Source organism: Cricetulus griseus, chromosome 2 (assembly GCF_003668045.3).
Source record: "Cricetulus griseus strain 17A/GY chromosome 2, alternate assembly CriGri-PICRH-1.0, whole genome shotgun sequence".
Taxonomy (NCBI): Eukaryota; Metazoa; Chordata; class Mammalia; order Rodentia; family Cricetidae; genus Cricetulus; species Cricetulus griseus.
This window is the reverse complement of record NC_048595.1, coordinates 1,263,364-1,291,153: the sequence shown is the minus strand read 5'-3', so window position 1 is coordinate 1,291,153 and position 27,790 is coordinate 1,263,364. Positions and strand designations below refer to the sequence as shown.

General features: G+C 53.8%; 1 protein-coding gene across 1 annotated transcript in view; it reads right to left on the bottom strand.

Moving 5' to 3' along the window:
* Positions 1-27,002, bottom strand: part of Plch2 (phospholipase C eta 2) — a 70,322-nt gene extending 43,320 nt beyond the window's left edge. Inside the window, exon 1 of the mRNA XM_035439344.1 lies at positions 26,711-27,002. Within this exon, the coding sequence (XP_035295235.1) occupies positions 26,711-26,822 (112 nt within the window). The 5' untranslated portion in view covers positions 26,823-27,002. The remainder of the gene's footprint in view (positions 1-26,710) is intronic.
* Between the last annotated feature and the right edge of the window lie 788 nt (positions 27,003-27,790).

Genomic DNA, 27,790 nt, shown 5'->3' with positions numbered 1-27,790 from the left:
ACATGGTGCCATCCCCACACCCCATCTATAGACAGTGACTTTGTGATGTAAAAACAGAGACTAAAAAGTGGAGGGGGGCTGGAGCAATGGCTCAGAGGTTAAGAGCACTGGCTGCTCTTCCAGAGGTCCAGAATTCAATTCCCAGCACCCACATGGTGGCTCACAACCATCCATAATGAGATCTGGTGCCCTCTTCTAGCCTTCAGGGATACATGAGGAGGAACGATATATACATGATAAATAAGTCTAAAAAAAAAAAAAAAGGTGAAGAGGACCTGGAAATACAAGGAGGGAATGAAACTTAGCCGTGGAAACATTGCTAAAGAGACGGCATCTGTAAGGGGCTGTGCCCATGTGGTACGAGGGTCTCTTTGGGTCTTTCCGGGAAGCAGATCCAGTTGCCACCCTAATGTGACCTTGCACACGGCTCACTCTTTCATGTTATCTGTGGAATGGTCTCCCCATTTCAGACCCAAGTGGTCTTTGCCACTTTTTGCCAGGAAACATACCTACAGATCTTCCAAGAGCAGCTAGAAGGAAGCTGTCTTGCTAGATGAGCGGAGTTTGCCAACAAACCTATGGTCAGCACCAACGCAGTGTGAATGTACCTGGGAGGTGTGAACCACACAGCTGAGGGTAGGAGTGTGAACACATGGCTCACAGAGGGAGTTTAAGCAAACAGGTTAGGGGAAATGTGAACGCATGACTGGGGAAGGGAGTGTGAGTGCACAGCTCAGGGATGGAGTGTGAACACACAGCAGAGGATGGGTCTGTGGATGCACAGCTGAGAGATGGAGTGTGAACACACAGCTGAGGGAGTGTGAACACACAGCTGAGGATGGGTCTGTGGATGCACAGCTCAGGGATGGAGTGTGAACACACAGCTGAGGGAGTGTGAACACACAGCTGAGGATGGGTCTGTGGATGCACAGCTCAGGGATGGAGTGTGAACACACAGCTGAGGGAGTGTGAACACACAGCTGAGGATGGGTCTGTGGAATGCACAGCTCAGGGATGGAGTGTGAACACACAGCTGAGGATGGGTCTGTGAGTGCACAGCTCAGGGATGGAGTGTGAACACACAGCTGAGGATGGGTCTGTGAGTGCACAGCTCAGGGATGGAGTGTGAACACACAGCTGAGGATGGGTCTGTGAGTGCACAGCTCAGAGACAGAGTATGAAGCCATGGCTGAGGAAGAGTGTGAATACACTGCTCTTGGGGGGGGGGGAATGTGCTCGCAGGCAGCATCCCTAGACTTATTCCTTCCTCGAGTCCCAAGCACCATTGCTCAACATCCACAGCCAACAGGATCTGATTTCCCTCATTCCCAGCAGCCTGAGGCCTGGGTAAAGCCACTGGTCCCCACAAAAGCATTGACTCGCAGCCTCACCAGGGCCAGGTATTTAACAAGTGACAGCAAGAGCTCTGTCCTGACTCCCGGGAAGCCTGGTGCCCTGACCTAAGCCCTCAAGCCTTACCACCATTTCCTCTTTGCTGTGTGGGTCATGGATGAGAGACATATTCTCTTTGCCCTATGGCTGTCACTGCACCTTCGCATATACTCTCACCCACAGTCCATGGGGACTCTCCACTAGGGCACTTTGACCTGCCTGTCCTTGGTGCCAGCCCCTCTCCTTGCCCTCTGCACTCCCAGCCATGTGCCACCTGCAGATGGCATGGGCCCAGCAGCCACTCAGTGCAACACACAGGCAAATGTTTATTTTTTTTTCCTTTAGTGCAAAAGAAGAAAAGAAATCTTGTGCGTCACTGGGAGTGTTCAAGTAGAAGGCTGGGGCCAGCAACCCAGCAGCCGCTGGCAAAAGTGGGAACACCCTCCCCCCCACCCTGCCCCAGGCTGCAGGTGTCTGGCGGTGGCAGCCACTCAAGGTAAACTTATCATTCCCTCATGGCTAGACATTCTAAGAAAGCTGCCACCCTCAGGGACAGTTTCCTGACTGCCACAGGTTCCTGGAGTGTTGGGGGAAGAAAAGAATCCCTATAAACATCCAACAAGAGCCCCAAGAGAAGATACTGCTAGGGTGACTGAGGCAGAAGGGGCCTCCCCTGTTATCACAGCCTGGGAAGCTGTTGGGCCACTCTCTCCCTCTCTCTGGCTCCACCTCAAGCAGAAGAACAGGAAGCACTCTGTGAGGGCGGCATCTGCAAGAGCCAGACTTCATTCCTATCCCTTCTGGTGGCAGTGAGGGGGAACAAGGCATCAGGCAGTTCAGCTTGGCTCCCTGATAGCCCAGGGTACTTCTGATGCCAGAATATCCTACACCAGAGCAGGGCCCCCAAGGGCTTGCAGCCACACCCGAATGCCTGAGGACTGGACATATCAGGCAGGTTTTAGGGGCAGCTCTGTACCCTAAGAAAGGAAGCAATAGAGTGGGTTCCCAGGGTGGACAGAAACCCTGGCCAAGAGTTATTGGAGAGGTACAGACATCCCTCACAGCTCTGGAGTCAAGGCATGAGGCAAGGGGGAGAGGTCTCTTCCAAGTGAAGGTCCCTCACAGCCTCTTTTCTTCCCCTGGGAAGGATGGGAGGATTGTCCTACTCACAACGGGGGCTAGTCCTACACCAAGATTCCTACACAAGCACCATTCAGAGGGAAGCCTAGCTCTCTGGTTTTGGATGGGGAAATGAAGGCCCAGAGGTGGAGCTTTGCCTGAGGTCACTGGTCATGACAAGAATGTATAGAGTCTAGTCATCCACCATGGTCCATCACCTTGTCCATATTACCCTTTGACCTGCAAGGGTCAAGTGTCATCTCAGGGCCACAGGATTCAGCCTGGCTTGTGTTGCCAGAAGGAGCTACCTCTGTGACCTCATGTGTTCCTGGGGCAGAGGCAGCAGTGACGTCTGAGTCACGCCTGCAGCTTTTTAAGGCTCAGCTGACTGCAGGGGTAATTTAGGTTTGTTTTTTTTTTTTTTTTTTTTTTTTTTGAGGAGACACAGGCAGAGAACAGGGTATGGAGACACCAGCCACAGTGTGATGCCTCTGTACCCCGCCCCGGTCCAGAGTTCCTTCCTGAGGAAGAAGCCTGCCCTTAGGTCCTACAGGGGTCAGGGAGAAGCTGGCCACCAGGAGTGGTGTGCTTACAGCCTGGCAGAGATGAGGTAGCTTGGGCCTTGCTGAGTGGCTGGGAGTGACCTTGAGAGGAGGCCAGCCTCCAAATACCTCCAAAGAAGGGAGTCCAGCAGCTCCCACTCTGCTCCAATTAGAGAAGACCCTGGAAGGAGGCATCTGAGGTGGGGCCAAGTGCTGACGTGCTGATGACCCAGAGGGACATGGGTGGACTCACTCTTAACCCCACTTCCTAAGTCACACCGAGCCCCCACTTCCCAGCCCGATGATCCCCGAGTCGCACTGTCTTCTTCCAAACAGAATATAATAATTCCCAATAATGCCGAGCCCAAAATAACACCCCAGTGTGCGGCTTGCAGAGCTCTGAGGGGAGAATGGGACTGACTCAAACACAGCTGCAAGTCGCTTTAAAAATACATCGAAACACACAAACAGAGGCATACGTGAGTGCTGCCTGGGAGGATGTTTGCCTCCACCCACGGGTCCTGCTCAACAGGTACACAGGGTGAGGATGGGGACATGGGGGTGGGGGCTATTCTTCACTCCTGGGAGCCGGGAGGAAGTGAGGAGGGTAGAGACTCCAGACCAGAATCCCCTCACCTAAGGGCACTCAATCCCTGCACACTTAGCATGGAGCACACTATGCCAAAGGAGACACCAGTTGTAGGTTGCTCTCAGGCCAAAGGGGACATCCCTGGCACCTCAACTTTTTGGGTTGGGACCAGAGGCATCAACAAGCCAGCAGTTAGTTCCAGGGCCTACTGACCTTAACTCCTACACCGTGAGGACCTGAGCAGGGTGACCCCAGGACACTGCACACAGTGCTGGCACATGGATGTGAACAGTAGGAGGGAGCACAGTCTGTCTCCACAGTTAAAACACCCTGGGGCCTGGACCCACAGAGACTGTGGGAAGGAGCTGACACATGAGCTCCCTCTCTTGCCCTCTCTTTCCCCACTTGACATGAGTGCTGCTGTGTGCTCTAGTCTGAACAGCAGGCTCTTGGAGCACACTCTCTACTCATGACAAGGACACACAGCTTCCAGGAACCTAAAGCCACTGTGTCACACCAACATTGCCAATAAGCACAGATCCAGATTAGACACATGGACAAGCCAGCAATCTTCAAAGATAAGCCCCTGCCTAGAATTACTGAGCAAGAGTCAGGATGCTGAGCAGGCTAGGCCAGGGCAATACCATGAAGTGACAAGCCCATTTCTCCTGAGCCCTGGGAGCTGGTGGAGAAACTCACTAGAGCCATTCCCCAGGCTCAGGGACTCATTTGCAAGGGAGCTCCAAGGTACAGCAGGAGTGTATCTGGAAAGCTCAGGGTTAGCATCAGACCACCCCTGTCTGGTAACGCAGGGGGTGCTGTCTCTACCCTTGAAAAAGGGATGTCTATGGCCTTGGTCTTCTACAACCCATTGCAGAGGACAGCCACCACACCACATGAGGCCACCATACCACATGAGACCACCATACCACACAAGGCCACTCAGCTACTTTCTGAGTAAATACCTAAGAGATGGGGAATGGCATGGTTGTCCCCAAAGGCCTTATATAGGCCATAAGACCCTCTATTGGGACTACTGGGACATCCTTAATGCCAATCTAATAATTTATGGGTGAGAGGTCCAGGCACTTGAGCTTGAGTCTCTTGCTGGGTCTGCTAACAGCCCTGAAAGGTGAGAAACAAGAGCTGGGCAGAACTGGCCACTCATAGTAGTTGAGAGGAAGAATATTCTTGGCTGAGCCTAAAGAGGGGCCCTATAGCCAAGACAGCTCCTCCCAGTGTCATCTGTGGGCAATGGCAGTCTAATAACAGGATACTTAGGGGGCTGGAGAGATGGCTCAGAGGTTAAGAGCACTGACTGCTCTTCCAGAAGTCCTGAGTTCAGTTCCCAGCAACCACATGGTGGCTCACAACCATCTATAATGCCCTCTTCTGGTGTGCAGATATACATGGAAGCAGAATGTTGTATATATAATAAATAAAATCTTAAAAAAAAATAACAGGATACTTAGACTGGCAATCAAGTCTATCCCTGCTTACCAAGTCTCCAAAACCTGAGGGCCTGGCAGACAATAGCCTTCACCAGCAGGCACTGGTCAGAAGGATTGCTGGCCCATAAAGACTGCAAGGAAAAGGCCAAAGGATAGTGCACTGCTTGGGTGTATCACACAGGCCTGGATGGCACAGGCTGTCTTCGCCTTGGGGAAGGCTGCCTCTCCACAATTGCTCCTGCCCCAAGGGAGCCCCGAGGGCCCTTAAGCCAACAGGCTAACACTTGCCCCTCACCTGCCCAAGCCTCTGCTGCCATGAAATTTTGCTGTCAACAACAGCCCCACTACTTGAGAAGTGGGCCACAGGCCTGACCTGAAAACTTGCTCAGAAACTGGTAGATCACAAGATATGCTTCATGGCTGGTGTCTCGTCAGACCTGCATTAGCAGGAGCATGGGCCTTAGCCTGTGGGCATCTGACAGCCATCCTACTGAGGGCTCAGGTACCCCCAGACTCTCTCCTCAAACCTGGGAAACATAGCAAGGGCTTCACAGCAGCCGCTGCCCTGCCGTTCAACACAATCTTGGGGCACCAGAGGTCAGGACCACTTGGCCTTACCTGAGCTGTACCAGCTAGTTCCACTGATGGAGTCAGCTGCAGGGAAACACAGTGATGAAGGGCTACCAGGCCCTTTATGGACCCCAGAAAAAGAATGGCAGGGGCAGAAGTTGAGTATGGCTCTTCTCCTGAGAGAGCAGAGCTCCTGGACAGAGGTGTGGACAGGACAGGAAGGAGGTCCCCATCCCTCCACAGGACTGGCTCTGGACACTGTGGCGGGGGTGGGGAGGGTACCCCTCGGTCCCCACAGCTCTTCTTCCAGGCACAGAGGGAAGCACATAGTAAGTGCCTCTTCTATACATAAACCTTTGTCCAACCCACCCCAGGGTCGTGAGACCCCAGCAAGTCCTTCCCTCTCCAGACTCAAGTTCCTCATCATCAAGATGGGGCTGAGACAGGACCATCTGTGAACACACATGTAAATTGATCTCTGTCTCCTGTGCTCCTCCTGTGTCTCCTATGTGCACCATCAAAGGAGCATGGTAGCCCCAAGTCATGCCCTGAGAAGAGGAAGCTCTAGCGCTAGGAGGTTAGGTGTGGTCCTATTGTACTTTGCCTTGACAAATTGTTTCTACTGCCTTTCAGAAACTGGACCAGCAGGAGGTTGTGGTCAGGTGGGAGTGGATGTAGTCCAATGCAGGATGGGGTGTCCAGCTACGAAGCATTCAGCTGGGATCTAGAGGAGAGGAATGGAAACCAGCAAGGTCTCCTCCTGGCTATTTCCCCGGTCCTGCCCTTGGGTAGCACAGCTTAGACAGGAACCCCTGAGGGAAGCCCCTCTCGGGGCTCCATGGAACTCCTGGCCAGCCAAGGAACACTGCATTGCTATGAATGAGACTGGAGACCAAGAAAGACCATCCGAGGAACCCAGGAGGCTGGATAAGGGAGCTGCCAAGCACCCTCGATCCCTGAACCAATATGGACTAGTAGGCGCTGGATGGGTGAAACACCAAGAAGTTTATGTCTAGTCCTTGGTTGGCAAGCTCGAACCGACGTTCCTCTGTCCCTATGAATTAGTGAAACACCTCCCTAGGCCTGCCTGTTGCGCTCTTACACATACTCTCAGAGACGCAAGGGAGAGCTTACCTGGCCTCCTGATGCAGCCTAGCCTTCTGCAGTAGCCCAAGCCCCAGCCCCAGCCTCTCTGGCTATAGTTCTATCCCCAGTCTCAGACTATAGCCCCTGCCTCCTCCTGCTCACAGTACCACTCCTGAAGATCTTCTAGGAACAGAGGGCAGATAGGGTAGGCTAGGCAGGAAGGGGCAGGATCAAGGAAGGACTCCATGTCCCCACCACAGCAGCTCGTTTCCACAGGCTCACAGGCTCACTTGGAGGAAAACAGCTGCTGCCTTTGAACTGAGATGAAATACTTCGGCAGTGCTGCTCACCCACTGGGCAAGGCCCAGGCGGAGAGACCTGGGCCTCCGCAGCTCCTGGGGAGTCTCCGGCTTGCTCCCCAAGGGTCCAGCAATGTAACCCAGCTCCTCTCCAGCCTGTACTTTCTGTAAACTTGGATGGATATGGGGGTCCCCGTGACTTTGGAGGATGGCACAGCAATACTCCAAACAGCCTGGCAGTGTGGCAAGTGCTGCCCACCAACCCTACCTCCATGCCCAAGGGCACCCCCACCTAACAAGACAACCAGGAAGCCTAGGGAAGGCACCCCCTTCACTTGCCACTGCCTGAAAGAATCGCCATGGGAGCAGGGGAACCGTCAGGCTGAGTGCCCAGACAGAAGGCTCTGCTCGTCTCCCACCCCATCAGCCCATGGCAGAACACAGCCCTCACTTAACAGGCATGGCATTTCTAAAGATGACAAAGATCCCGGGCTCAGAATTTTTTTTTTTTTTTTTTTTTTTGGGCGAACAGACACTTCCGCACCAGCATGCAGACGACAGTGCCTCCCCTGCAGTTTGGGCCTGAATCATCAGCCAAGATGAGGCCAAGAGCTCATGGCATCGCAGTCCAGCCCCAGTGGGACTCAGGGGAATGAGGTCCCTCCCCCGACCCCTCAGAAGGGCTGGCATTGGCATGGTCAACCACTGGCAACCACAGCCGATGGCTGTCTATTCCTTCTCTGCATCTGGAGAGCCCACAGCACATCCAGGTCACGCTCCTTGCAGGGCTGGGATCTACAGTGATGGAACAGGGTGGATATTGGCTCTTGGTGACACTTCTTGGGGCTGGAAGAGAGAGAGCAAGGAGCTAGCAGGAGGGCCTTACTCTGAAAGCAGGAATCTGTGGAAGTCACCTTCTCCAGCCCTGAAATCTATCTTGGCTACAGCCTTGCTCTTGTCTCTGCAAGTGTTGTCCCTTGAGGAGGGTACTGCATGTCACCATTGGGGTTAGAGAAGACATAGCAGCTGGGACTCCCTGAACAAACCCCCAGCATCTGGGGAGGGGATGAGGTGGAGGGAGTTGGGTAGTGTCTTGGCACCTTGGCAACACAAAGCTGACCAGAGTCTATCCTAGGACACCCAAGGGCTGTTCACTGTCTGCTATATAGACCAATCTAAGCTTCATCCCAAATCATGCTCCAGGAGCCATGGGGTGGGGGATTAGTAGTATGTGCTAAGTATCCAAGCAATGGGCCCCAGAGAGAAGGCTCAAGTGGAGGTTGTCTTCTTGGAGCTCCTTCCCTGGAACCAGGAAGTGCAGATTTGGCAGTGTTCCTGCCTTCTACAGCAGGTTCTGCATGGCCAGTGTCATCCCCATCTTACAGATGAGAAGACTGATTCCTAGGTAACTGACTCCCTCCAGGAACAGTAGAGGTCACGTATAGTAGACCTGGCCCCTGGCCCACCCCACCTGCACTCCCTCTACAGGGTCAGCCCAGAGACCCACTGGAACACATACTTCTCCTGAGATGGCCAAAAGGAGCTGAGATAGGCTTCCTGCATGTCCCCTGCTTCCTCTAGCAAGTGAGAAGTAGCTGTAGCCTGGGGCAGTGCTGGAGCCGGGCTTCCCAGAGGAAGCAAGTTCCAGCTGGCGCCTCCTTAGAAACACTGTGGAGCCCTAGGGGCCTGTCAGAGCCACTTGGAACAGCCTGGGGGTCGGGGGAATGTATCCCCACACCTGCTCTAGATCTTGAACTTGATCTTGGAAGACTTGGCCTGAGGGTCTGAGAGAGGGACGGTACTATTTGGTCTGGGGATTTCGGAGCAGGTGAGACACAGGGCGGATCAGCTTGGTAGCTAGCCCCTTTCATGTCTGCTTTGCCTCTCAGAAGACCAGTGCATCCTGACTGTGCACAAGAGGCTTGGGGAGCTGAGCCGATCACAGCTCCTGGAGAAGCGGGGTGTTTCGAGATTCCTTAATGAGGTACCAAGAGGACTGCTGCCCTATAGGGGAGGATTGCTTGAAAATCTCGGTAAGAAAGAGCTAGAACATCAGGCCACTCACTCCTCCAGTGTCAGTCACAACAGTGGAATAACCAACACAAGAGCTGTCTCTATCCCAACCATTCTACCTGGACAAACCTTGGGGACACAGCTCAGCTGGACAGGTGCCAAGCTTTCCAGGGTATTTCAGAAAAGCCTAGCAGAGATGCTGAAACACTGTGTGCAAAGAGACAGCCTCACTCTTCCCAATAAGTGGCAGGATATTAGGGCTGAGCTCAAGGGAACCCAGACCCAGTCCTGGCTCGATGCCACTCTCCTGTTCACACGCTCACGTGTCACAGGTATCTGCAGCTACTGATCAGCCATCTAAGGTCCCTGTTCTACAGGAAAGATTTGAGTTGGGGGTGGAGGAGGAACATCAAGGATCAGGGTGAGATAGGATGGGGTAAGAGGCTCAAGTTCTCCAGCCACCGCCCTCTCCCATGTTCAAGGACCACAGTGTGGGCAGTTCTGTCCATCAGAGGCTGCTACTGTCAGTCCACAACACTAGAAAAAAAGACAAGGCGGAGCTTACAAAGGTCCAACCTGTCTGTCCAGTCCCAGGCTTATGATCTCTACCCTGCTGGGCCCCATCCCATCTTCCTGGAAAAGCTACTGTCCAGCCTGTGTGACCTTGCCCAGGAACAACAAATGCTCTGTGTATACCTGGCAGCCCAGGGGGGCAACCTGCCTCTGTTAAAGTAGACATTGATTGGAGACCTAAAGAAAAGAACATTTGGGAGAACCCAGCCTTTCTTCAGTTACCCTAGGAGCCTCTGAAGACAATGGCAGCCCAATTAGAGATGAGGGTGGAGAAAACCTGGACTTCCCCAACTAGATAGCCATGTTTGTATCATCAGTGTGTCACATACCTGAACCAGTCCTGTGCTGAGCCTGTGGGACTCAGTAGCAGGAGATTTGTGCCCCTGGTTCTGGTTTAGCAATGCTGAGGCAGGGGGATGCCAGACATGACCACTGAGATGGGTTGAATGATGACAAGACGCATGTGTGTCCCTGAACCCACAAGCATGACTGTATTTAGAAAGCATCTCTGCAAATAAGACTACGTAAGGACCTTAAGGTGGTGACCCTGAGCATCTGTGGCTACCCAAGGGCCCAGTCTATCAGCAGCCACCCTGGTCCAATGACAGGCTCCTACTCACCTGTCAAAGGCTGAAAGAATGCAGGGAGCATCAGGGAGCAGGGACAGGGTAGGACAGGGCAGCATGCTCAGGAGCCTTGGCCACTGCCATCTTCTGTGTACAGGGGCCAGAGTTTGGGCAGCCCCGTCCATCAGAAGCAATGAGCTTCACAGAAGAAAGGGGAAGGTTCAAGAGTGGGTAGGGCAGGAAGCAGAGGACACAGAAGAGAGAGACAAAGACAGAAATGGTACAGACATAAGGTGAGGATGCCAGAGAAGACCACGTCCATGAGAGGATGATAGGAAGGGCCTTCCCACACCTGGCATGTCAGACCTGTTGCCTCTGGGACTGATAGAAGTCATCAGTGTGTGGCAGTGTGTTCCAGCAACCTAGATGATAACCTTCATGCTGGGATGGACAACTGGGAGTCCAGGGATGAAGAGCACAGGCTAACTGTCGTGAAGGCTTCCCTAGTCCAGCACGGAGCCACGTGCTTCCTTAAATGGCCCAGATGGTGCTTGTAGCACCACCAGAGTGGTGGCTGCAGATGTGACTTTGCAGAGGAGAAAGGGACTCACAGATGGTTAGGTGACCTGCCTAGCTCTCACAGCTAGCTAGAGTGATCAGTGCAAAGAACAACCCCACCCCCACCCCCCACTGCCCATCGGACTCCAAGGTTATATGTACTGCACACATCCTTAGAGTCACCTCTGGACACCTCTGTGTCAGCTCACAGGATCACTCACACAGACAGAGCAACTACCAGATGTGATGGTGACCCATTGAAGGGCCAGATCATCAAGTGACCCCAGGCCAGATCTAGACTGGCCCATGACAAAAGAAAAGTGTAGGCTAGAGGTGCTGGTATGGAGCTCAAGTCGGTGGCCTCCCTGGGACCTCACTAACCAAGCAGAAGAACATCCCAGAAGCTTGTCCTTCACCAGTGTTCCCTGCAGTCTAGGTTCTCTAAGGTCAGCAGATTGGTCATAATCATGGGTCACAGATAGATTAGCGACCCAGAGCTACAAGCCCCTGCACAGTTCCTTTCTCTCATGCCCTTTACATGTTCTTTCAGGAGAGAACGTAAGTCTCAAGAATGTCAGCTAGCTAGAGCCAGCATGGGTGGAGGCACAATGCCTGCAATCCCAGAACTTGGGAGGTTGAGGCAGTGACGGGGGAGGTCCTTCTGTGTATATGACTGTCTTATTGGTTGATAAATAAAGTACTGTTGGCCAGTAGGAAAACAGGATAGGTGGGTCTAGGAGTCAAGGAGGATTCTGGGAAAGGTAGGAGAAAGCGTAGAGTCACCATGTGAGCCTGGGAAGACAGGAAGCTTGCCTCTGGCATCCGATAAGATAAGTCTTATAAAATATATAGATTTATTATAATTAAGACTGAGCTAGCAGATGAAAAATCCTAGTCATTGACCAAGCAGCATTTGTACCTAATATAAGTCTCTGTGTGTTACTTGGGGCCTTAATGTGGCGGCGGCAGGCGGAACTTGGGCGGCCTGGTGGAAAGACTTATTGTTACAAGGCAGGAAGATTGTCTGGGGTTCAAGGCTAGCCTGAGCTACCAAGTGATACCCTGTCTTGATTTAAAAATAAACATGCCAGGCACTTCACTCCATCCCCAGGCAAAGTTGGTGCCTCTGTCTTAGAAGTAAATCTATGTAACTGTGCAGATTATATACATATATATATAACTTTATATATTATATATATATATTATATATAATGTATATATATATACATTATATATATAACTGTACAAGTTACATACACATACATACACATATCAATGTGTGTATGCATCCCTATATGTGCACAGGTGTTCCAAGACACATGTATCTCAGAGGATCTAGCAAGGAGGAGAGATGAGGTAACAAAGGCCATGAGCCCATAGGGTGCAGATGAACTGGGATCTATGGGGCCCTCTCCAGCAGCCCCTGGTGGCATGAAGAATTCACTCCATAGTCTTGTTTGCCTGTCAATCTCTCCTAAGGCCCTCTTGCTTGTCATCAGACATGACTCCTCCTGACATGCCCTGCCCACTGGGATCTGATACCCAGCAGAAGCACTCAGAAAACAGGTGTGTGAGGCGCCTGCTCCCATCTGTGGGGGTGGAGACCCTGGAATTAAGCTTGAAAAGCTGCTGAGAGAACAGAATGGGGTGGGAACTGAACAGGAGCAAGGCGCATGAAGCTCTGGATCCAGGGTGGGCATGTCTACTCCCTCCTCAGACCCCTGTTCAGAATTGGTCTGGGAGAAGAATACAGGCATGTGTGTGCATGCACAGGCACACGCGTGCACACGCGCACAAACACACACACACACACACACACACACACACACACACACACGCGCGCGCGCGCGCGCGCGCGCGCACATATGAGGCCACAGAGGCAGGAGTCTGAGAAAGCTCCAAGTTAGGTTTGCCGTCAACCCAGGGAGTCCTGGGAGGCCAAGGGGCATGAAATCCCGCGACTCTGAGCCCCTCTCCAGAATGGCCAGCTCTTGGCAGGACTGGGCAGCAGAAGCAGTCTCCTTTGTCCCTTTGTATTGGGCAGGCAGAGAGGACAAAAGCTCACTCCCGGCTGGCTAGCTGCTGCCACTGGAGACATCTCCAGGAGCCCTTCCTCCATCTGCCTGCGATGCTGCCTGTTATACAACAGACCTAAGAATAATCTAAAGGGCGGTGGTAGACGAGCGCCCCACCCTGGGACCCCTCCAGCTGGGGAGGTGGGAGGAACCACTGGGAGAGGACCCCGGTTCTATTCAAGACTGTGTGGAGGTCATATGCCGCGCCCCCTCCCCGCCCCAGTGGCTCCCCCACCCCCAGCACCTGGGAGACCTGCTGCAGTTCCGATTCCCATCCCCACCCATAGCCATCAGAGTGACTTGGGAATCCAGAGGATCCAGAGCCACCTGTGCCTACTGGCTCTGGGGTCAAGAGCCCTGGCCAAGATCAGGCAGCTGCAGTTTGGGTTGGGCATACTGATGCCTAGGCCCTAGATGACAACCCCTTTCCTGGAAGCCAAGGGCAGACAGAGCCCTATGTAAGCTGGGAGCTGCAGGGTTACAGGAGGACTAGTGGGCAGCAGAAGGGGACCTTCTACACACTGATCTTCAGCCCACTCTGAGGTCCAGGAGGTAACTCATTCCCTCAGCAGTCCCTCCACTGCAGCAGGTGGCAGGCTGCCTTCAGGTCACTGGCACTTGCTCTGGGCCAGGCTCATCACCCCTCCCAGGAGCAGGAGGCGGGGTGGGTGCGATAGTTGGCAGCTAATGAAGTAGTCCTGTTAGGTGCAGAGTAACTGAGTCTATACAAATTGGCCCATAGCTCTTCATCTATTGGAGGCATTAAAAATTAAAATCCAATTACAACTCATATTGTCAAACCTGGCTGCTGCCGATTACAGCAAGCCATGTGTGGGGTGGGGGGTTATGTAACCTGAACTATTGGTGGTGGGACTGAGAGCCTTGGGCACCAGGCTTCCTATCCCCAGGAGGGTCTGTAGAGGGGGGCTCTCGCTTGTAAGAAGCAAGACCTGCAGGGGGCCCACGGGCCTTGCCTAGGCATCATCCAGTCACCACTAGACACTCTCTGGACCCCACACCTGGCTGTCACCCAATGGCAGCATATCAGTCCTACTGGACAATAGAGAGCAAGACTGCCCAGTCTCAAGCTTACTCAGCTTCCTAGATGGGCAAGGGGCCAAGGCATCAAGGCTACCCAGCCAACCCCCGGAACTCCAAACAGCACATACTGTCAAGCTGCTATGGGTCCAACTCCAATCTCTCCTGTTCCAAGAGTGTGAGGGGGGTCAACTGTCATTCTACGTCGGACAAGGCCCCCAAGAGGCTGACCCTAGGGCATGGGACTGTAAGACGCCCCAGGTAAGCCAATGGCACATGCTAGCTGCCACACAAGTCTCTTGTTCTATCTCAAGTCCGGCCCTTCTCGTGGGGACTTTGCAGAGAATGTGGCTGCAGAGGTGATGTGATGGGGTCAGCCAGGACCAGGGCCCTTGGGAGGAGAAAGATGTACACTCCTGACCCACTAACAGGTCAGAAGGTAGGCTTGACCTCTGACCTGCTCCTGTCCATGGTGCCTAGACGTCCTCTCTGCAGCTGCGGCTCTTAAGTTGGGCCTTTCCCTGTTTAGGGGTCCTGGCAGAACACCAGTGGCCGTCCCTGGATAGATGCTCTCAGTACTGTAGCCCAGGCATGAGAACAGGAAGCACGGTCTCTGAAAACCAAGTCACTAGGGAGCAAGGGGTACACTGGTACCTCCTCATGGTGAGGTACCAGAAGATCACAGGAGAAAGGTCTGGTTTGGTGTGGGGTCCATGATCACTTGGTATGCTTCAACTGTCACCAGTCAGAATGGAGAGGGACTGGAAGATGAGGAAGAAGAGAGAAGGAAGGAGGGGAGAGGGGGGGAAGAAAGCGTGTGGGGGGAGAAGGCAGGAGAGGGAAGGGGAGAGGAGGGGAAGAAAGCGTGTGGGGGGGAAGGCAGGAGAGGGAAGGGGAGAGGAGGCCTCCTGTTTCTTTGGCATCTCCCTTTTTTTTTTTTTTTTTTTTTTTTTTTTTTTTTTTTTTTTTTTTTGATAGTTCTAGAAGTACTCCATCTGTTACAGGATGCCCTAGAAGGACTTGAAGGCCCAGAGCCCCAGGAATCACCACATACAGTGGACACTTGAACTCTTCCTCCACACCACTCTACGGGGTCATGTGGTTCCCACCTGGCCCCCACCGCGTCCAAGGCTGGGGGCTGGGCAGGTGCAGCCTACTCTGGCCCAGGCAAATGTGTGATGTGTTCGACTGCGCTGCGGCAGCTGCAATCCACCCAGCACTTCTGGTAGACTCACACGGCAGTGGCCCTGCAGCACCACTGAGTAGGAGGTAGGGGCGTCCCCACCCCCATCCCGGCAGGGGTCAGTTTCCACACAGAATCACAGCCCCAGTCAAAGATCGTCCTGAGACCTGGGGAGGAAAGTTTGCAGGGGGTGGCGCTCCGATCCCTCATCCAGTACCTGAGGCCACCTAGAGAGACAGCCTTGGACCTCTCTGCCTGTCCTGCTGCGATCCCACCTGCACACTCGTGCCCAAATGGAGAAGAGAAGCAGCTGAGCCCCGCAAGCAGCTCTGGAACCTCAAGTCCCCCCTCCCTGGGTGCAGCCCCGACCCGGGCCAGGAGCAGCGGCGCCCCCGCGCGCGCGTCTACCCGCCCCAGCCCGGTGTCTGCAGCAACAGGAGCGAAACCTACTGTGCTTCTGCGGGGCGGCTCCCGTGTCCATTGTCTCCGCGTTGACAGCAGCGAGGTGGCAACGAGGGCGCGGATTCGGTGGTCAGTGGCCCGGCTCTGACTCGGGCTAAGGCTCGGAGGACATCGCTTTGCCAGGGCTGACGGCCCGCGGCGGGCTGTGCGCACAGCGCATTCGGGCGCTGTGACACTGAGCCCCGTGGAGGCGCCGTGCGAGGAGTGCGCTGTCACTCGTGCCGCCCGCACCACACCCCCTGCCCGCCCCACGCTGGGAGGGGGCCAGGGGCCCCGGCTGCGCTGAGCGTAGAGCGGGGCGCAACGTGGAACCTCGGGCAAGCGCAACGCACAGAGACCGGGCGCCGGGCGGACAGCGGGACCAGCACCCGGCCGGCACCCGCTGCAACCAAAGTACTCTTTCTGCAAAGATGCACCCGCAGCCTCCCCCCTTGCCTCTGCGTGGCCGGAGCCTTGGACCAGGAGGGGGCGGGGCCGAGAGCGCTTCCCCCATCTCGAGGCTGCTCCGTGCAGCCAAAGCAAAGCACTGAGCCTGAGGTCATTGCTCTCCGCCCCCCATTCCTCCTCAGGCGCTTGAAGAGGAGGGTCTGGGTCACCTCTCCCCAACCAAGATGTCAGTGAGCACATGCAGAGCGTTGAAAGTCCCTAGACCAATGGTAAAGGATAATAGCTCGGCCCCCAAGAGCCGGATAGGAGCATCCCTTAGCTCCCTTCTGGAGAAGTGTTTCTGGGTCAGAGTGGGAGGGGGCTTGGTGCTGCTGTCTTGGAAACCACTGCTCGAGCCTGGAAAAAGGATCAGGGTGGGAGCTGCGAATAGAACGCTGGTCTCTCCCTGAACAGCCCCTGGCCTCCCACAAAGCCCCTCCTGCTGTTCCAAGTCCTGGAAGGTATCCATAGTTGTTGACATAGGCAGGCCCTGGATCCTGGGGACCATCTTGGCACCTCCTTGCCAGATTAGGCTTCTCAGTAGCCCCTAGCTCTTTTCTTCCTAAGGTGAACCTCTCTGCCTCCCGTGTGTAGCTAGCAGGGATGGAGAGGCAGAGGGGGCAAAGGCCAAGAGAAAACGTCCCATTCACACCTGTGTCCATAGAGTCCTTGGTCCCCAGAGTCCTTGGCCCCCCTCCTGGGTATGCTTTGGCTCGGGGCTGAGAAACAACTTTCTGGTCAGCCCACTTTGCCAACTATGGCCCAGACAAGGTCCCATCCTGCCAGTAAGCCAATCCTAGACCCCAGATGGCTGAGGAATCATAGTACTTACTCCATACTGCGCTGCTTCCATACCAAGCGGGGTCCTGGACTCTATGTTTTATGGTCTGGCCTGGGCAGTTCAGAATGGGATGGGAAATCTTAGCCGAAGAAAGGCATGTCACCCAGTGAGGAGACGCAAACCCTGAATGTTGCCTAGCAGAAGAAAAACTGAGTGTGGGATGGGCCCCCCTCTGCATACTGGGAGTGGGTTTCTAAGCCAGGATGAGGCGAGATACTGGAGAGCTCTACAGAAGGGGTCTCCTTTGAGACAGATACCGCCTGTTCTTTTTGTCCCAGGGCAAATCTTCTCTATTCGTTGGCCTTGGTCTAATGACTTGAGAGTTCATGTCCCAGCTCCTACAGATGCATGAGGTACCTCAGGACCTCCTCTCCAGCCTCAGTTTCCCTGATATAAACTCCCTGTACTCTGCAGATCCTTGACTCTCCTCAAGCCACCCACTGATTCCTTAGCTCTGCCACAGATCTTGGGACCAAAGCTGACTCATGAGAGAGGACACATCACACCTGTGGGGCAGCTGAACCCCCAAGACACTCTGCTCTCTGGGCTCGCTGACCCCTCAAAGCCAGCTGTTGATGCTCTTTTAAACACCTTTCTGGGATGCCTCATCTGGCTGGAGCTGGGTGTCCTCGGTTTCTGCCCAGGGTTAAGTAGCACCAGGCATTCCTACCACAGCCACAAACCCCTGCCACATTATACATCATCACCAGGAAATGGATGACCAGAGTCTTGCTCCAGGAGCTGTAGCAGCTTTAGCCATGCTGTCGAGGCAGTTATCAGAACTCCTTCCCAGGGGCCAGTGTCCTTCCCCTGTGTAACCCCCCAGACTCCACCTGGCTTCCTTATCTGGAATGCAGTCTCCAGAAACCTCTCTCCCCTCCCGCTTCCATAGGGCCTGAACCACACACCCCCATCTTACACTCCCACCCTGACAGCGTGAACTTTCCCGGGACCCCAGTGTCCAGAAGAGGAGTACAAAAGTGTACATGAAGAGGGCTCAGTGGTTAAGGCCAAGTGCTGACCTTGCAAAGGACCTGAGTTTGATGCCCAACACCCACATCAGACAACTCACGACTGCCGGCCTGCGCCTCTATCACCAGGGGACCCAGCATCTTATTCTGGTCCCCATGGGTACTTGTATTCACATGAACACAAACAATTAAAAGTAAAATCTTTAAAATAAAGCATGAGTGAGTGAGAAGAAACCAAGTGTTCTCGGAGCTGTAAGAGTGCCTGAGCCCCGGCTTCCTGCCCAAGCAGACCCTTCTAGAACACACCAGGTGCTGACAGGAGCCAAACATAGGCCAGGATGAGATTCCTGCAGGGAAATCATGGAGCATTCCAGGAGCGCACCTGTGGTGCCAATGTTTCTTGGCTTCTGCAACTTTGTAACAGGGTATTGACACTGGAGTTCCTTTGGGGCTTGGTCTATCCCCCAGGCACTCCAAAGGACTTTTCTAAGTGTTACAGTCCCAAGCAAGCCCCCCACCCCCTGTCCAAGCTTAGAGACCTGAAGAACTGGGTACAGACCAACTCCCTCTGTTTTTTGGGGGCATGGAATGGGCAATATGTTCCAGACCATGCTCGCTTACACACCTTTCCCAGACAGTGATGGCTTTGTCTGGAGTTGGGGAAAGTCCCCCCTAGACTGATACCAGTTGCTAGAAGCAGGATCCCTGGCATGCATGCATTTGCAGCTGCGCATGTGTGAGCCTGTGTGCATGCACACACGCACACACACACACCCAGGGTGTGGCAGGTGCACCTACTGTGATGACAAGGTGCTCTTGACACAATTCTAGCATCCAGAGTAGACAGCCTGCCCCTGTAGACCACCACTATCCGAAACACAAGAGCCTCCCAAGACCCCATGTCCCAGGAAACCTTCTCACATGGGGTCTCTAATACAGCCCCTCACTCTCATGCCCAACCACGCCTGCTGGTCCCTCCAAAATACCCACTGGGCTGTTGGGGCACTGACTACATCATACATCCTTTCCCTCCAATATGTGGCACAGAGACTTCCCCTGCTTCTTATGCTCCATCCTTTCTGCCTGTTTCCCAAACCCTGCAAAGCCTCTCTGGTTGCCTTGTCCTTCACAAGGACCCAGGACATGGCCTTGCTGTTGTTTTAAGTCACTTTTCCTTGTTAAAAAAAAAAAAAAATGTGACTTCCTTGTAGGTGGGGAACCACAGGCCAGTTGTTCCCATACACACTGAACAGGCCTGCCTGGCTTTGGGGGACCTTCATTCACGATTGTCCCATCTTGCTGGAAAAGAATCCTCCCAGGCTTGTTCCCACTATCTTAACCTGAGACACTCCCTGCTGACAGCAGGGCCCAGCTCTAGATGTGACGGATGGCTCAGGGCAGGAACCTGGTTTAGAGACCTAGATTGCAGCCAGTGGTCACCACCATGGACACACAGGCCTGCAGGGATGCTCACAGAGAGGCAGCAAGAGGCACAGCCAAGGTACCGTGGAGAGAGCAAGCACACGCTCGCCAAATCAATACGTCTAATTGGGTAAATGTGCAATTCTCAACTAGCTAAATTTAGAAAGTGTGTGTTTCGTTTTCTACCAGCATCTGGTCTTAAGACGTCCCGTTCTCAATCAGAAATCAAGATAACGTGCAGGATTGGCGCTCTATTCCCATCTCCGCTGACTTCTGCTTCCCACATGTAAGTCCTGAGGTCTGGCATCCAGGAAAGGAAGTCCTGGCCTGGCCAGCACTATGAGGATGGGGGGGGGGTGACCTGGCCTCTGGCTCAGGGCAAGGCCTCCAAACACTTTGTTGTGTGGAGTGGGTGTCAACAAGAAGGGGTGAGGGCACACTGGGAGGCTCAGAAGTATCTCTGTGGATGCTGCTGGCCCTTAGGAATCTCACTGGCTCCTGGCAACACATTTTCTGTAAGAAGGAAACTGAGGCACCTAGAAAGGAAGCCACTTGCTCAGGGTGCCTGAAACCTGGGAACCCTATCCCAAACAGCCCCTTCCTTCGACAGACTGCAATACTTAAATCTAGGTCTTCCAGGATAGGGCAGCTGAGACCTTGGGCAAGGCCCTCTGTGTGTCAGAGTCTTGCCCCTTCTGTGCCATCCTAGACCCCTGGCTAGGGCATCCCTGGTAAGCAGTTCCTGAGCAAGGAACTGCGCCAGGCTAAATAAGCAGTCAGAATACTATGCTAGGTATTCCTCCAAGGCAAACCCACTGCACTCCTCTGACTCCTGGGGCCTACAGAGAAGGTACTCATGAGGCTAGAGCCACCAGGCCCCCCTAGCTCAAGTGGAAGGTGGGAGGGTGGTGGGCAGATGATACAGATGGGCTTCTCCCAGACAGCATGACCCTAGGACAGTTTGGTGTGGGCATGAAATGTGGACTGGGATGCTGTGGCTGATGGTTCGCTACAGTGTTCAGTACAATATGGACCACCATGCCAATGGAGACATGTGGAGGGTACTAGGGCAACTCCAGGCTCAGGGTGATGATAGTTCTTCAGTTGCCTAAGCCAGGGACTTCCTGGGGTCCCTTTCCTGGACATTGGGTGAGGTGATCCTGGGCCCTAAGTAGAAAAGCCTGCCTTCCTCCCCACCTTCCCCCAGAACCCTAGGCCTGCTTGTGTCTACCTTTTTCAGCTCAGGGTCATATGCATACACCCCTGCTTGCCTAGGTGGATCTGGGGGTAGGAGAGGGGCACAAGAGAAGGCCTCTGAAGAGGCGTGTCCCAAGACTTCCCATAACCCCATGTCCCCCGGACGCACGGAGCTGCTCCCAGGAGCCACCAGTGAGCACAGTGTTGGTGACCAGAGCGCTCGCCCTGTCCCTTTAGTCTCATCGCAGACCAAGCCCAGATCTACTGCATGCCTCTCCATCACCGTAGCACCCTCTGCTAGGCTAATCATTCATTCACAGGACCACTCTTCTCTTCTACAAGTGGCCACAAGTATTCTCTGAACATGCCCAAGGTACCCAGCTGACATTCACTGTGACCCCACCTGGGGGGGGGGGTCCTCTGTCCAGTGATTGGTGTGAAGTAAACATGCAACCAAGTTGTAATAAGTAGGTGCTAGGGGATCGGGAGGCCCAGAAGGGGTTCTTGAGACAGGCAGGGTATGGTTGCACAGTTAGTGTGGGAGTGGTAGAGCACAGCAGGGGACAGATGGAGGCTAGAGAGTCAGGGAGGGGCTAGTCCATGAGATCCTTAGCCACCCAGATGAGGAAATGTTGGCAGGTAAATTCCAAGACAGATGGGTAGATGGCCGTTGTCATGTATGTGTGTTGTGAGTTCACTGTGTGCGTACATGTTGCATGTGTGTTCGTGTGTATGTTTGTGTGTATGTCTGTGGGTTGGGCGGGGAAGCAGGCAGTATGATCAGCTAGCCCCTGCTCAGCTAGGGATTGTGAGCTCAGTGTTGTTCAGATAGGGAAGAGCTGAAGAGACCGGAAACATGGAAGGAGCCTGCATCACAGAGAAGAACCTCAGGGACAGGCTGACATCAGGACTCTGATGGAGTAGGCACTATTTGCTGACAGGCAGAGCTGAAGTTGAGCTCAGCATTCAGGTGGCGCCATCTAGGTGGTCATGACCACACCCAGTGGCAATGAGCTGGGATGGAAGCTAAGCAAGTGGGGTAACACCATGGGCAAGGGAGAGCCTGAGTCTCCAGAACTTAATGCTCACAGAGGAGGAGGTGGCAGCCCACCAGGACTCTGACCCAGACATGGTGATCCCCACCCACTGCCTGACCACTTCGTGGGAGACTGGAAACAAAGCGGAACCCATAGACTCCTGACTCAGAGGTAAAGTCTCTACTCACTGACCACACTCCCTGCCTTCTGGGATCAGCTGTTTGTGCACTAATAGGCCTGTACCAGGGCAACAACTGTATACCAGGCACACAGAGCCATCTCAGCAGAAGAGAGAAAGCCAGCCAAACTGAAGTAGGCTAAGCAGGACTTCGCGCCCCCCTTGCTCCTCTGCCCAAAGAGGGACACCTCCACCCAGAACTTCCCACAGTTCTTCTGTAGCAGCCTAGGAAATCCCTCCTCCCACTTAGATCCAGACACTCTAGCTGGACTTGACTACTCTGCCTACACCTTCCTCTCTCTGCAGACCTGCACCTGCCTCTGAAATCCAGCCCATTGTCCTTTGTAGATATCAGGACAGACTGTGATGAGAGGGGGTCTCCTGCACACACACAGCCCAGTGCCAGACACAGGGGGACAAGAATAACCCAGTACTGGCCCACACATGCCAATCTAGCATACCTTCCTCCTCCCTGGGACAAGGCTCAGCCCAGCCACATTCCCTGAGAGAGAGGAGGCTCCCAACACCCTATACCTAGCCACAGGGAGAGACTCTGAAAGTGAAAGTTTCAGGCGGCCAGCTAGTTCTCAACTCATCTGGCCGGATATCCCATTGAGTCCACCCTGGGTTGGAGCCTTGCCAGCATGCCTCAAGCTTTCTGAAATTGTGGCTCTGAGCCTCAGCTCCTTACATGGCTTACAGTCTCCTCTGCCACTAATCCTTTCTCAGCAGCCTCCCCCTGAATCCCAGTCTCCCACCCTTAGAAGGGTAGCTGGGTCCACAGTCAATCACTTTAGATCACAAAGGGGGAAATACTGCTCCTGGGCTCCAGTGGCCAGCAGCTGCTCCCAGAGGAAGCTCTCTTACCGAGAGTTTCCCCACCTACCACCCCAACTCACACACACACCTCCAACCTCAGGGAGCTCCTAAGAGGCTGCTATCAGGCCACGTTCCTGGTCACAGATGTCCTCGAGGTGAGCCCATGCTTCCTATCACCTTCTAGAAAAGGTTCCAGGGCCAGTGAGGTGGTTCAGAAGTTAGGATGCTACTCTAAGCCTAACAGGTTGAGTTCAGTCCCTAGGACCCACATGGTGGAAGGAAGAACTGGCTCCTGAAAGCTGTTCCCTGACCTTCACACACATGCTACACACTCACACATGAAGACAGACAGACGGACAGATGGATGGACAGACGGGCAGACAGACAGATGTATTTTTTTTTAATAAAAAGAAAAGACTGATTCTGCACCAAGCAGATCCAATGCTGGAAAGGCAACAAGGCACCGCACAGGCTCCAGGCCAGGCCCAGGCCACCACCTAGCTTCACTGGCACTCATGCAGCCAGGCCCCTCTTTCGGTTGCTCGGCAAGCTGAAGGTGGGAGCTTCAAAGAGCCTGGAGGACATCAAACCCTGCCTCACACCCACAGACTCCTGGAAATGAGACTCCCCTGCAGCAACACTGGTGGTAGCTTCACTTCAAAATGTGCTAGACACTAGGTGATAACCCATGGGTGCAGAAGGCAGCCATTAAAATCCAGGGTCCTGGGACTCAGGAGGCTGAGGAAGAAGGATCTTGAGCCTACGACCTGCTCGGGCTACACATTGTAGCATTAAGAACAGCCTGGGCAACTCAATGAGACCCTGTCCCAGAACAAAAATAATAAAATTTACACAGGTGGGGCTGGAGAGATGGCTCATTGTTTAAGAGCCCTTGATGCTCTTCCAGAGGACCCAGGTTCAATTCCCAGCACCCACATGGCAGTTCCCAATTGTCTATAACTCCAGTTCTGGGGGATCTGACATCTTCACACGTAAAAAATAAATTATAAAAAAAAAAAAAAAGAAAAATTGTAAGGGTGTAACTCAGTGGTAGAGCATTGCCTAGTATAGTTTTAAAAAATTAGGGGCTAGGGAAATGACTCACTTGGCACAGTGCTTGCTAGGCGTGAGGACCTGAGGTCAGAAGTTCAGCACCCACATAAAAAGGCAGCGCCTGCAGCAAGCACAAGTCCATAATCCCAGCATGAGGGAGGTGGAGACAAGCAGATCCCCGAAGCTCAGTGGCCAGCCATCATAGCAAGTGACAGACCCCGCCTCAAAGAACAAGATGGAAAGTGACTGATTCTTCAGTCTGACACCAAAGCCAATCCCTGGCCTGCATACACACATGCACTATATATGTGCACATGCGCGTGCATACACACACACACACACACACACACACACACACACACACACACAATCAAGCTCCAGGAAAAAGCTCCAAGATGGAGAAAAATGAAGCCCAGTGTCCTGAGCCCCAGAACAGGTTCAAGTGAATTGATGTGGGAGAAATAAGCAGCCATAAAACTCCACCAGGCCATAGTCAGAAATCCATACACAGAAACTCTTAAAGGAGACGTGGATAGTGTCTGTGAATTTCAATTGCTCCTTCTTAGTTTACATTGTACTTCCCAGAGCAGCTTCCCTGAGCCAGACTTGCTTTCATAGCCGGGGACAGACGGACGGACGGACGGACGGACGGGGACAGACGGGGACACACGGACACACACGGACACACACACACACACACACACACAGAAGAGGCTGACACAGCACTGGGGAAGTGGGGGGCGGGGTGCGGGTTGGGGAGAGCTGGGGTCTGAGCGCTCTTTGAAGGGGGAAAGCCTCCTAGGGCACACATCCTGTGTGCTCCTTCCCTACCCCAGCCTCACAGCCCAGCCCAGGATCAACCACCATAGGGAAACAGACGGACACAGGGACACATGCTGTAGCTGGCCTGCATCCCTGATGGCCAGGGTCTCCTTCCCCTGACAACTCCAGGTGACGGGAGGGAGTTGGCAAGCATTCCTGGGACACATACACCGTCTACCCCTGGAGAGAATCCCAACTTCAGTCGCTCTGCAAGCCAACTCCCCCTTCCTGGATCAGCTGGGCCTTCTCTCCTCAAATGACAGAAACCCAGCTATGTGCACCTGGGTCAGCAGTGAACTGACTGTCTCTGAGGGCTCATGTCCCTTTCATGTGCTCAACACCTGAGCACATAAACAGCTGTGCTCGGGCTCTAGAGGGAAGGAAGCAGGAGCTCCCTCAGCATCACTGGCTCAGTACTGGGGGTCACTCCAAATACCACCCCCACACTTCAATGAACCTATCTACTGAAACACTGCAGAAATGCCACAAGAAGGTGGGTAACAGATCCTTGGGGTCTCCCATCTCAACCACATCTGCATTGGGAGAGAAATGAGACTTTCGCCTGAAGCCTTGAAAGTAAAGGCAGCAACCTCTCTGGTTCAGTCTACAGGACCGCACCTCTCCAGCTCACTGCCAAGACAGTTTCCCGGCAGGTGATCTAGAAACTCTTTCTCACTTCTAGGAGTACCATGGTGTCTCTCCCACCAGTCACCCCCAAGTTCTGATTTTCACCACCACCCTAGGGGCTTGGGAGGAAGAAGGAATGAAGGAACCAGGAGGCTGCTGCTCACAGAGCCTGAGGTGTGCTTCATCAGGGCCTGAACAGCCTCAGAATGCCTGACTGGACCCCATGCCTTGGGGCTATGGATATGGGGAGCCGGTGCCACCCCTCAACACTGCCAGCTTCTGGCCTGGCCTACAAGACAGTAGCTCTTATGCACACCACCCCTCAGCCTATGGACTGAATTGCTCTAAATGAAACCCGTTACCACGGATACACCAGAAGTGGGATAGGACACACTGAATGGGAAAAATGCTGACCATGAAGGGCATTCAGCATTGTCCCACTGTTCATAGCCCTGAGCTTGAGCCTTACACTGTCCATCTGCCCAGGCCCCAGCCCCAGCATCTTAGAAAATGAGGCCTAATCCCTTGCCGGTTGCAAAATCCAAGAGGCCAAGATGCAGCCAAGAGTGGTGACAGCAACTCTGGCTGGGAATTGTGCAAGCTACCTGACCCAGGATGCAAAATACAATGGGCTAGGACCAGCCCCCAGAACAGACCTCAAGTATACTCAGCCGGCGCACCTGGTTAACGCCCTCACTCTCTCGTGCACACACGCACAGAAAGCGGAGCTGGCATCTGCCAGAGCAGGTGCCAGCCCAAAGAACTGAAGCCCATTTCAGTTCAACTAAGAACAAACCACACATGGATAATATTGTAAGTACCATTCATGCCCTAAACCACTCACCTTGGCAACTTCCCACTGCTCCGTGGGGCTGCTTCAGAAAGCCTTCCAGAAAGACCTTCAGGCCAGACTAGGAGCCCCTGCCTTCGGACTTAGTCTACACCTAGCACAAGATCTGCAAACCAGGCATGGGGAGGGGCGGTGGGGCACTCAGTGACAATGGTACCTTAAGCACAGGGTGGAGACAACAAGACAGAGAGCCAAAAAGCAGGGTCCTGCTTCCCCCGGACTGTCACCTGGGACGCATGCCTGTTTCTGTACCTAGAAACTCAGGCTGCCCTATAAGGCCCTTGCCTGTGGTAGGGCTCCATTCACTTCCTCCAACCAGCCACCCCCTTTCCTGGTGTCCATTCCAGACAGAGCAGGAATCAGGGCCAAGGCCCAGCAGGGACTTTGCACAGCTGAGCAGACGGATCCTCACCCTCAGGTGGGGAGGCCTGTCGAGGCACATCCGGAGAATGTGGGATTAACAAGCTAGAGCTGGCTCCATGGGCAAAAGGGTGTGTGGTGTGAACACGTGCGGCACACACAGGCACGAGCATACCCACTGGCAGAGGCAGACCAGCCCCTTGACAGAGCAACCAGCAAACCAGAAACTGAGGAGTGGAGAATCCCCTAAACTCCTTTAGAACCCAACACCTGACCTGGGAGCCTCCCCACATCAGACATCTATGCCGTTCTGACAGCTGGCACCCAGGAGTTAACGCAATCTCTGTTCCAGGTAAGCCACACAGTTCACTGTGTCCACTAAGATAGAATTTGCTTGTGTGTGGGATCAGTGTATATTAGCTGCATTTGCACTGTGCTCTGGGCCTCCCAGATAAGGGAGAACCCCTGTTTTGGGGAAGCTGGCCAACTCTCCTCCCCAGGTGACATCATAGGATTCACATCGTCCCTGGGCCTAGAGGACAGAAGTCACTCAGCAGGAAAAGTACCCAGGATGAATGAGGCCTTACTCACCCACAGGCAGAACGTTGGCATTCAGGAAAAGCCATCTGCTATCCACATCGGGCCCTGGGTCCTCATGCAATGAAGCAGGACCAACGGTGCTATCCGGTGGCGGGGGAGCCATCCTAGAGGGATGGGGTCTCTCTGGGATTTGGGTGCAGCCAGCCTGGATTAGCAGAGGGGTCTAGCCCTTCAGCAGGAGACTTATCTGAGGTACCTCTGCTCACAGGGCCTCCAGTGTCCCTTGCTGAGATGTAGTCTAGGCCTGTAGTTCATCACACACCTAGAGAAAACAAAGGAGCAGAGACTGTGAGGGGTGGGGTGGGCGTATCTGTCCAGCCACTTCCACAGAGGGAAGGCAATATGCACCACAGCTCCCCCTGTTGGAGGGTTCTAGATTGTAACCCCAGTAATTCGTAAATAAATAGGTTACTGGGGCTAGTGCAGAGCCAGGTTGCAGGGGAGCCAAAGATGAGGAGTGGGAGCAAGAAGGGCACAGGGTGTCTACAAAGCCTCACACCTTTGGTGAGCAGCAGGCGAAGGTGAAATGCTGTGACCAGGCTGCCATTGTATGCTTCCTCGGGAGTGTACAAAATGCTTGCCTGAGTGAGGGTCGTCTCCAAAGTTCCATCAGAGTCAAAGGCAAACAAGAGCCATGTTACAGAAACCAGCCAGCTCACAGGAACAAACTTTGCAAGACCAAGTACCTGTGACACCTCAGAACGTGTAGCCCTGTGGCTGTACCAAGCTCTTCACCAACCCTTAGGCACACTGGGGCCTAGGAGGACTTAAAGGGCCTATGTGGGCATCCTTCATCCCTGTTCCAGCCCCTCAATGAAGCATCGCTCTAGGTCCAGAGTCTCGAGCCCTTTCATTACCCACTCTGTGGTTCACTGAATGGAGGCCCCTGTGGTCTCCCAGGCAACCATCTGCCCAGGGCAGCCCTGCTTGGCTGAGCTCCAAGCCCCTGATTTTCAAGGCACCCAGGTTTCTGACAAACTTCCTTGTTCTGCCCTGGAGCCCATCCCCAGCCTCTGCTCAGTCCCTGCTTGAAACTCTCCACCTCTCACAGCAACACATCCAACATCTACT